We start from the raw sequence: 10,980 nt of genomic DNA, 5'->3' as shown, positions 1-10,980 counted from the left end.
AGGTACATGGGTCCTAAATCCATTCCATAATAGCTAAATGCTTTTATTGCTTAAGATACAGACGAGACTTTGTAATAAGAGATTCCCAAACCCTGCAACTTCACCAAGATGGAGGCTTATTTCTTCGTCTCTGCAGGTACCCTCCTGGATAGGAGTCCAGGGCAAGTGTGTTAACTTGATGGTGTTGAGTTTGTTGGTAGATATTGGCTCTGCTGAAAAAGTATTCCCAATTCTCCTTCCTCTGGAAATAAGGGAGGACTGTACTTCTCTGCCCTCTTGGGGTTAGATATGGCCATGCCACTCGCTTTGGCCAACAAACTGTGAATGAGCAAGGTGTGCATCACAGAAGTATTTTGTTGCCAGTGCAAAGCTCTCCCTCTCCTTTTCTCCTCCCACTGAGATTTGTGGAAGCTCTATGATATGAAGGACACTAGCCTAAAAAATTGCCCAGAGCAGATTTATCAGAGTGAGAAATAAACCGTCACTTTGAAGCCACCGAGATTGGAGGTTGTTTGCAACTACATCAAGTATTTGTTGATAATAGAGAGACCCAGGCTCTTTCTGTATGGCTGCCCTCCAGAGCTAAGATGTTATTGTCATCCGCATGATCTAAGGTGACTCATTACGGTGGTTGCATTCTAGCCCACAGGAAGTGGAAGGAGAAACAAGAGAGCACACTTACTCCTTTTAGGGGCGTGAGCCAGAATGGCACATAGCACTTCTTTTTGGCCACCTTGAGGGTTTTAGTTATCCATTGCTGCATAACAAATTATCCCGAAGTTTAGCAGGTTAAAACAACAAACATTTATCAGGTCAAATAATTTCAGGAGCAGCTTGGCTGAGTGGTTGTGCTAAGGGCCTGCAGTTATCTGAGGTTCGACAAGGGCAGGAGGATGTACTCGTGAGCTCACTCATGGCTGTCGGCAGACCACACCTCTCCACTGGCTGTGGTCAGGAGGCCTCAGCGCCTTGCTGGGGTGGCCTCTCTGTAGGGCTGCTCAGCGTGGCAGCTGGCTCTCCCCAGAGCGAGTAATCCCAGAAGGTGGGGGAATGGGGCTGGCGGGGGAGAGAGAGAGAGAGAAGCTGTAGTGTTGTTTAGAACCTAATCTCAGAAGTGACCAAGAATCATTTGTGCTGCATTGTGTTAGTCACACCGACCATCCTGGTACAGTGTGGGAGGGGACTGTGTGTAGGTGTGGGTACCAGGAGGCAGAGACTGTTAGAGGCATCTTGCAGGCTGGCTAAGCATCTAAATATAAGCTAGGGCAGAAAACTTAGCCTTTAGATGGGCGACCATCTCCCAGATAAAACTGCAGGAGGACAGGGAGAAGGGCTGGGGACAACCAAATTCTCTACCCCAGCGCCTCCCCTGGCCCCCCGGCCACACAAACATCTGTATGCACGCTCCTCCTCATACATGAGCATGCGTGATGTACCCTGGGAACAAACTATGCTTCTGGATTATAGTTCCTGTGCCCCTGAGGATTCTTAGTCTTAGGGTCCCTATCCCCAGAAACTTGTCTTCTTCACTCCCAGACAATGCCAAATGCCCATAGAAAAAGCTTTTTAAAGCAGGAGTGGGAAGAGGGAGCTTCTATCTAGAAGGAGGAGAAAGAAATCCTCCCGCACTGCTGATCTGGAACACTAAGGATGACTCATGTGAGCTATGAGTCAGTTTATCGTTGCATGGAAGTAGCTGGATGAGTTATGTAAGTTGAGATTCAGATCAATGTTGCTTGTGCTTTTCTAAGTTTAGTTGGCAAACTCTTCTAAGGAGCCACATTGAAATTTATGTATACAGGATCCTCACACAGCAACACTCAAATATTTGTAACAGTACAACTGGCCTGGCCCAAGTGAAAGGAGAGGGTCTCTAGGAACCCTCCGTTATGCCTGTAATTGTTTGTATAAAGCACATGATAATACAGGGCTTCATAAAACCAAGAAAAATCATCTTCTCTTACTTTGCCAATATAAGCAGTGGCTGACGTCCCAGAGCCTTGCCTGACTTGTGTCCACTCCAGCACCTCTTAGCGCTTCCATCATGGAAAAAGAATGCAAAGTTTCAAGTTCTTTGTATGATGACCATTATTTTTGCTAGTCCTTTTGGCATTGAGCTTAGGCAGGGACACATTTGAAACGGCTGGTATGAGGTTTTTAAATAAACTTTTAGTGGACAGAATATGTGGGACAAGATTTACACAGGAAGAGGCAAGGGTTGAGAGAGTAGCAAGATGTCCCCAAGAAGGCAACAAAAGCATATCTACCATACATGTGCATTTAGTTCCAAAAAGCATGTAACCCTGAGGTCCATGAATTATCTACTTATCCGTGGTCTTTTCCTTTAATATGCAAAATTAATTTTTTCTGAAGTCCCTATTGACTGAGAAAAATGTGGCACTCTGCCCAGTTATTCTCAAGGTCTCTTGGCCTATATCCTCCTGGTTACCTCTTACTATGAATTTCTGGTTCTCCTGGATCCTTACTCTCGGGGCTGATGTTCCTCCTTTCATGCACTCCTCTCTTCCATTTTTCACCCTGCCATTAGTCAGGGCTCTTTTCTATTTACAAATGACAGATACGCACTGAGAAAGGAATTCACTAGTTCCCAGAGCCAGGAAGGCTGGGGTAGCCCAGAGTGGGAACCAGGACCCCCGGACTCTCTCTCATTCCCATCCCTGCCTCGCTTCATTCTCTCCCTTTCCTTCTCCGTGTGGCTGAGCAGATGGCTCCTGGCAGCCTCAGGCCTCCATTCTCACAACTCTCCACGCAAAAGAATAATAAAGAACTGTCTGTTCAGGTCCAATTGGGAAAATTCTGGCAAAGGACTCTGGCCCAGCTTAGGTCAAGAGCCCACTGAGTGGCAAGGATTTGGAAAATGACCACTTTTCTGGTCAATCAGCTTCTACTCCATAGGAAGTCTGTTTCTCTTTGGTATGTATATTATTTAGTTAAAAAACTGCAGAGGATTCAGTGTATTTTCAACAAAAAGTTAAAGTTTTATTTAGAATATCATTTTAGAGACAAAAAGCAGTTCACTTTAATTAGCAAAATAAATTCAACCAATGCATTTAAATAAGGTAAATTCAAGACGTTTTGTGGATTTTTTTCTTAGTTACTTGCTTTGCTGTCAGTTGGAGTTTCTGTCTTCTAGCCTAAGTGGGTTCTTTCCAAGTCAATGCAGCTACAATCCAAAGAACTGTTTTATGAAATTTGAATGACTGGAATACCCCTCTGTATTCTCACGCCACCATCACTGTGTTAGGTAAAACAGAAGGAAAGCAACTTAGGGAAGTAGATTCAGAAGGAAATGTTTTCTCCTCTCCATCATGTTATCTTTTCAACAAAGGCCTAACTGCTCTCAAATGGATGGTGAAAACAAATTGTTTACTGGGAGGTGATGGTCAAAAGCAAACTTAGATGGTTTTCACACCTTCTGTCATCATGACCCAAAGAGAAATGCAAGCCACGCCACTTTCCCGGCCAAGCCGCTGCTTTACACAGAAGTTGCACATAGCTTCCGATTGTTATTTTCTTGTCTAGTTATGTACATTAAAAAAATACAACATTGTGTTAAATAGCAGGACAGCTAACAATGGAACACAACACTACACTGAAAAACCAAAACAGCTTGGTTAAGCCGAGGAGAGAAACAACAGATGGTCTTCATGGAGCCCAGCTGCCAAGGCCCGCCGTCTCCTTAGTCTGTGACGGACCTGCACTCTGAGGGCAGGCCTTCCGACCGCCGCCACTGGGCCAGGCGCTGCTTAAACCATTTCTGGAAAAGAGAAATGTGCAAAAATATTTGTCACATACTGAAAAACCGAAATGTTCATTCTCTTTCTAAGAGGTACTGCCTCTGCGGTACAAGTGGAAAGGAGGGAAGCAAGGAACACTAACCTTTCCTGCCTCAGGACCTTTGCACATACTATTTCCGATGTTTAGAATATTCATCTATCTTCATTCTTTATCGATGACCTCTGGCTCATCCTTAGGTCTCAGCTTAAATAAAACCTTCTCAAAGAAGCCTTCCCTGACCACTCTATCTAAAGCCGGTTCCCTACTTATCTCCTTACTCTTCAATTTAGTACTTTGTTAGCTTCACAGAACTTCTACTATCCTTCATGATTGACTTGTGTATTTACTTGTTTTTAATCTATACTCCCTCCTAGATTGTAAGATCCATGACAGCAGAGACTGTATTCATCTTATCACTATTGCATCCTTAGCCCCTAGCATAAGGGTTTAAGAGTTGGAAATTAATCAATGTTTGTTGAATGAATAAAAGAAATTAAAGCATCTTCTTAATGCCCCAGATAGATCACTACAGCTGTTATATTTTATCAATGCATGCTCGTCTTACCAAGGACCTTATTCATTGGCAGTACTTACTAAGAATTTGTTGAATAAAATGAATGAATAACTGAGAACTGGACAATATCAGAGCACTCCTCGGGGATATATGGAACAGGCCACCCCAATCTCTCCTGCTTAAGGGCTACTGGCCAGTGACAGAAGATAGAGTGGACCTACTAGTTTACTCAGAATCTCCCAGCTCTACGTGACCCAAATATTCACACCTCACAGAAGTGACTATGGATTTAGGGAAGGCCCCCGAGGAGATGCTTGCAGACATGATGCCATGTGAGATCTGAAACATTTTTATCTGTCATAACACGGTGTGAGGCACTCTTGATAAGTCAGTGGCTGCCTGTAGTATGCTCCTGAGGTGGCGAGGGACTCCTCAAAGAGGAGATCAGGAGAACCACACTGGGGAATAGGGCTGGGGTCTGGGCCAGGCTGGTCAGGATAAAACCGGGATTTAAAAAAAAAACCGAACAGCCTGGGACCACTCCTGCAACTCACCCTAACTGTACAGCACAGTTTCTACACTGAAATGCCTCACACGGTTGTCAAGATCAGCGTCTTATACACCTTTATACTGTGGGGTGGCAGCAAAGAAAAGCCTCTAAAGCCAGGGCAGCAGACTACCGCGAGGGCAGCCTTCTTGGGGGGGTTGCTCGTCTAACCTTAAAGAGAAGATAGAGCTCACGTAACGTTGGGGGCTTCAACCAGAGTTTTGCTGCTAACGGTGGGCGCGTTTTCTCCTGTAACCCACGTGTGTGTGGTTAACTCCGGATTGTGGTATGAGAGCAGCGAGGCTCCAGTTTCATTAACGAGGTAGCTCTGTGGGGGTTTCAAGGCTCCAAGATCTGATTCAATAGGATTTCATTACCAGAGCTGAATAAATGAAGCGTTTTAAAGACTGACTAATTAAAATCTGGGGGAAGAAAATCTCACTTTCTATCAGGATTCATTTAAGACAAAATGGTTGAGCCGGCCCTTATTCAAAAGAGCCACCCCCATCTTTACACTATGTAATGAAGCAGAATATTGATGAGCCCTTACCAGAAATAACTTCGGCAGGGACCGCATTTGTGGTTTTGTGAGTTGGCATCCAAACGCTTGACAAATCGAGCCCTAGCATGGGGGCCTTGGGGGATGGGAGGAGGTTCAAGAAAAGCTCAACTATTTTCTAAAGATACCTATTTTAGATCATATATATATATATATATATACATACATAAAATAATTTAGCACACCAGTTGCTGTCCAACAAAACCATTAAATATCTTACTTGCTTTCCTTCCCTCTAGAACTGAATCTTATCACATCTCACATCAATGCTAATTTTCCACCTGGCTTTATCCTGGTCTGCTTTGTTTCTGTCGTCCCCTGGGAAAGACATTCCTCCCTTGCTTGCTTATAAATGAATGCCCCCTTTACCCTTGCCCATTCATGGAGATTTATTTACTCCGAGTGAACAGATGATAATTATACACTGTGACGAGGAGGGGTTGGGGCAGAAGAACATTGTTCCCGTCCTTTTCTCTAGTAACTAACATTTCATTCTTTTCAGGGAGGGACCTTTAAAGGTCTTTATTCCACTGATAAAACACCCAACAACTAAAACCACTGGGTTCTGGGAACAAGCCCAGGACATCAAGAGGAGATAAAAATACTGGAAACCTCTCTAAGAACCGATGCCAGTTAAACTGTGCTTGAAGAGAGTGTGTCTCTGTGTGTGTGTGTGTGTGTGTGTGCGTGCGCGCGTAATAACAGAAAACACCAGATCATCCCAACCTCCCAGAGGACTGGTAAAAGAGCTTTCCCAGCCCTTTCTAACACTGACTTCAAAATAAGAAAAGACACAGGGATTGGCATTCTGTAAGGTTTTATCTAATTTAAATGTAGGAGATATTTAGATTACTGCCATGAGAAAAACCCGGATTCTAGGATCCCGATTCTAGGATCTAGGAGTTAAATGCAACTTAAAAACTTATTTTAATTAAATCACCCTTCACTCTGAGTTCCTATGGGTGCCCTCTCCCCTCCCCCACCACTCAGAGAATTTTGCAGTTATAAAGAGGTCAGCAAAGCTCCCTAGTCAGAGCATGTTTCAATCTCTTCATTTCTCTTGTCCCTGCCAAAGTATCAGCAGTGGGAATCAGTGCTGACAACTATCTCATGAGAACATTTCATGCTTATTTTTCTTTTACTAAAGTATTAATTGTTCCGGGAAAATTGAGAATATGATTCTATTTCTAGAGGTGGGTGGTATTACGGTAGGGTGAGGATTCGGGTATATAGAATAAATACTATATTGACTTTTTATATTATTTTTTCATTTTCTCATGGAAAGGGACAACAGCAATAAAGAATAAAAAAGGGGGAGTGCTAATAACAGACATGGCTTATATGTAGGCCAACGGGCCTTGGTTTCCATGGAGTTATTTAAATGGTCCCTATAATACCTGCTATAAATGAAAATAATTTGATTAATGCCTGAATGTTCATCATTGAGCATGATATCTCCAGAAGACACTTTTCTTAAAAGATACTAAAATACACACATACATATGTATATATGTATGTATCTATTGTTTGAGAAGATCACAGAAGAAACCATTCTCACTCACCAGTGTACGTGGGGGCAGGGTGGCCGGAGGTAGAAAGGATGGGAAGTTGAAAGATGCCACCCAATCCAGTAAGGGCAGGCAGGCAGCCTGTGCCACCTAGGATGCATATTTCCCTGCACTTGCTAAATTTTGCCCCTCTCTGAGTTCTGGGGTTCCAGATGCTTCTCTGCAGGTTTAGGCAGGAAGACAGAGGGGCAAGCCAAGCTGCAATAGCCACGAGGGAGGAAAAAGGTGTTGGCCCCGTGGCAGGGGCCCTGCTAGGAGGCTGACTCACCCCAAGTTTACTCATTTGGGGGCTGGGTCTGTGGCCCATTTGTTGGTTTGAGGATGGCAGAAGAGGGGAAATGAGAGAACTGCCTGAGGAGAGCAGATGAACCTGCTGTGCAGAGGTCTGAATTGGCCGACCTCAATCACAGAAAAAAGCAGATGCCCTTTCTTCCTGCCCATAACCAGATTTCATTTCAGTGCCCTAATACCAGGCGAATCTCGAGGAAAGGTTGAATATAGACCTGAATGACTGTCACTTAATGCATGGATTTTTTTCAGGAAGAAAGATAGCACAGGTTGAGTCTTCAGTCCTTCCCTCCCACCTCATCCAGTTGTTTCCATCTGTCCTCTGTGCAGATAGTATGTCACGGTGGTTAAGCTGTAGAGCTGGACCGCCAGGGTTCGAATCCTAGTCCTGCTGTTTCCTAGCTGCTGTCTTGGACGAGTCATTTAACCTTCCCATGCCTCAGTTCTCTCATCTGTACAATCAGCTAATAGTACCTACCCTTACAGTACTGTTGTGACAGATGAATGATTTAATACTTGGACAGTGCCCGGAGCAATGCCTGGCACGTATTAGCCATTACAAAGGTCACCACAATTATTCTGCATTATAGGTAGGGTGATTTAAGCGGAAATAAAGGGGGAATAAAGGGGGAAATTTAGGGGAAATAAAGCGTGGGATTTTAAATCATAAAACCTCAGCAGGCTGCCCCCTCAGGGGGTTCTAAGAAACATGAGCTGTTAGACTTGGGGTACAGTAAATCAATTCCCATTAAGTTCTGGTTCTGGTTAGTCAGTCGCTAAAAACCTGTTTGCTTTTCTCCTTGACCCGTGTAGGAGAGGATTATCTCTGGACAAGTTCTCTAAAGTGCCAACTGGCTTAATTAGTAAAAATAATGTTGACTTAAGGTCTAGGGTCTTGGTCCTAGGATCCACTGGAGCACCGATTATAAGCTTTTAAACCTCGACTGAGAACGGCCCATGGCGAGAGGACCAAGTCCCCATGCTGCGGTCTATAAAACGGGAAGAGTAAGAACGTCTCTGCTGTAGAGTTGAGATTCGAGGTGTGAAGTGCTTTGCGTTCCCGCTGCAGAGATGCTAGATCAGTTCCAAGTAGTTTATCACGCATCACAAATGGTCTTTCCATGACCAAAGGGAAAACTGAAGTCAAGTTCGGACAGGGTTAAGAAAAAAAGTCAGCTAAAGGCTCCAACACTGCACCTGTGGTTAATAATCATGGGCAGTGTTGCATTCCCTACGCTAGCAATTTTCAGGATAATATAGATTTTTTTTTTAAATAGATAAATAGGCCGGGCGCGGTGGCTCATGCCTGTAATCCTAGCACTCTGGGAGGCCGAGGTGGGCGGATCGTTTGAGCTCAGGAGTTCGAGACCAGCCTGAGCAAGAACGAGACCCCATCTCTACTAAAATTTGAAAGAAATTATATGGACAGCTAAAAATATATATAGGAAAAATTAGCCGGGCATGGTGGTGCATGCCTGTAGTCCCAGCTACTCGGGAGGCTGAGACAGGAGGATCGCTTGAGCCCAGGAGTTTGAGGTTGCTGTGAGCTAGGCTGACGCCATGGCACTCACTCTAGCCTGGGCAACAAAGTGAGACTCTGTCTCAAAAAAAATAAATAAATCAATCAATCAATCAATCAAAGCACTTAGGGGTCATCTGCTCCCACTCCTTTCAGCTGTAATGTCAGATGTCTGCCTTTTTGGAAAATTCCAGAAAAAGACTCCAAACCTAAGAACTGGGGAAGTTTAAACAATCCGAACCAAATCCACCTGGCTTCGTGCGGTTTCAGGTCCGCAGCTAAGGAGCAGCGCAGCGCGATGCGGGGGAAAGAGCTGCTCCACGACCCTTGCCGTTCGGACCGCTCCCTCCCTCCCGGCCTCGGTCTCCAACGCCAAACCTGAGGGCTGAATTTACAGCCAGGTCGCTAAGGTCCCTTCCTCGGTCTCCAAGGCCAAACCTGAGGGCTGAAGTTACAGCCAGGTCGCTAAGATCCCTTCCAACTCTGACGTTCCCGCCAGGAATAGATTAGGGCAGAGGTGATGCTGAGCCTGGGAAGGGGCGACAGGAGCAGGCGAGACGCGCAGCCCGGAGGGACGAGAAAGCGCTTTGCCCGGGCTGTGGGGGACGGTGGAAAAGCAAGGGGAAGGGAAGGTGACCGTGGGGTGTCTGCGCAGCGCCGGGGGAACCGCTGCCGGCTGGGGACGGAGCGGGGCACGGAGGGGCGGACGGGCGCTGGGAAGCTGGGCGGGCAGCGGCGGCAGCGACGCGGGGTCTGGGCCCCGGGATGGGGATGGCAGGAGGCAGAAGCCACGCAAGATGCGAGCGGGGGCGAGGGCAGGGGCGCGGGCGCTCACCTGGGTCTCCTCCTCGGAAAGGCCGGCCTCGGCCGCGATGAGGCACAGCGTGGTGGGGTCCGGGTGCTTGTTGACCTTGTTGAAGTTGTACTCCAGGATCTCCACCTGGTCCTCCGTGGGGCCGCTCGCGGTCTCGGCCGACATGGTCCCGGCGCGGCTGCGGGGAGCGAGAGCGCGGCGGTGAGCGCGGCGGCGCGGGCGGGACGCAGCGGGGACGGGACGCGGGGGCGGCCGGGCGGCCTCGGTCCCCTCCGGCTCCCCACGGCCGCCCTCTCGGGTGGGCCTACCCGGGAGCTGCGCCCTCCAGCCTCCCGGGCCCCGGGACTCCTCGCAGCAACTTTCAGCCGCCGGGTCCCGACGGTGCCGAGGAAGGTGGCTCTGCGCCCTCCCCGCGCTCCCCGCCCTCCGCTCTAGGGAAGGAGCGAGGAAGAGGAGGTGATTTGGAAGAATCGCCTTCAAAGCTTCCTCCTGGGAGGGGGAGCTCCTCTGAGGACAGAATTCAGATGACGAGGGTGAGTTCCCCCTCCCGTGTCCCCATAGGTGACTCTGCAGTGGGTTGGCACTTGGGGGCCCTCGCCAGGGAGCGCTGCGCACCCCACGCTTCCTCCAGAGAAGCTGCCCACGAGACAGAAGTTACTTCTCAAATTTGGGGAAATGGGGGCGGCGGCACTTTTAATGTCTTTCCATTTTACAGAGATGGAGATAGGTCTACAGAGAAGTGATTTGAGGCGGAGAACTGAGCCACAGAAATTTCCCCCTGCCGCACTCTGCGACCTCCTCCTTCCGCCCTGCGTCCGCGCGTTTGCTAATGAAAGCCCTGAGTCCCGGCCTGCAGTCACTAGGCTAGTGTCCCTCAGCATCCCACAGTATACGGGGAAGAGCCCCCTGGTGAGGACGTCAACTGTCTTTTAAAAATCTCAGACTTCCCAGTAGTTATACTACAATTTACTATAAAGTCAGAAAAATGGATCCACCACAAGCTTTAGGATCTCTTATATCTCCTTACTTTAGAGCCAAACATGGCTCTAGCAGATTTGGAGGCTTCCTGCTGGGCTTTCTCCATACGCACAAAGCCTCTGAATTGGAGCAAAGAAATTGGTAGACGTACCCTCCTCCACCCCCTTCTCCCAATTTAAGAGGCATTGAGATATACAGAAAGTTAGAGGCTTCAAGGTATTCTTGGCTGTGGCTTTGGTGCAGACCTGTCAGGACCTGTTGCTGACAGTAAAGGAAAGCACAAGTGTGGGAATCACGCTGGTCTGTTGTTTTAACAAACAATTGCAAACTCATCCAGCACCGTTCTGAGTAGGTTTTGATGTGGTTTGTGCCTGGGGATGAGCCACACTCCACTG

At 47.2% G+C, this 10,980-nt stretch overlaps 1 protein-coding gene across 1 annotated transcript; it reads right to left on the bottom strand.

Moving 5' to 3' along the window:
• Positions 1–2,980: 2,980 nt before the first annotated feature.
• On the bottom strand, positions 2,981–10,005 carry HOPX (HOP homeobox). The gene is made up of 3 exons (XM_069457815.1): positions 9,916–10,005; positions 9,629–9,785; positions 2,981–3,778 (listed from the first exon to the last, which is right to left on the bottom strand). The coding sequence occupies exons 2-3, from the start codon at positions 9,770–9,772 to the stop codon at positions 3,701–3,703; spliced, it is 222 nt and encodes a 73-aa protein (XP_069313916.1). The 5' UTR covers positions 9,773–9,785; positions 9,916–10,005; the 3' UTR covers positions 2,981–3,700.
• Positions 10,006–10,980: the final 975 nt, after the last annotated feature.

This window comes from Eulemur rufifrons, chromosome 24, assembly GCF_041146395.1.
Source record: "Eulemur rufifrons isolate Redbay chromosome 24, OSU_ERuf_1, whole genome shotgun sequence".
Taxonomy (NCBI): Eukaryota; Metazoa; Chordata; class Mammalia; order Primates; family Lemuridae; genus Eulemur; species Eulemur rufifrons.
The sequence above is the reverse complement of the archived record's forward strand: the minus strand, read 5'-3'. Positions and strand labels throughout refer to the sequence as shown.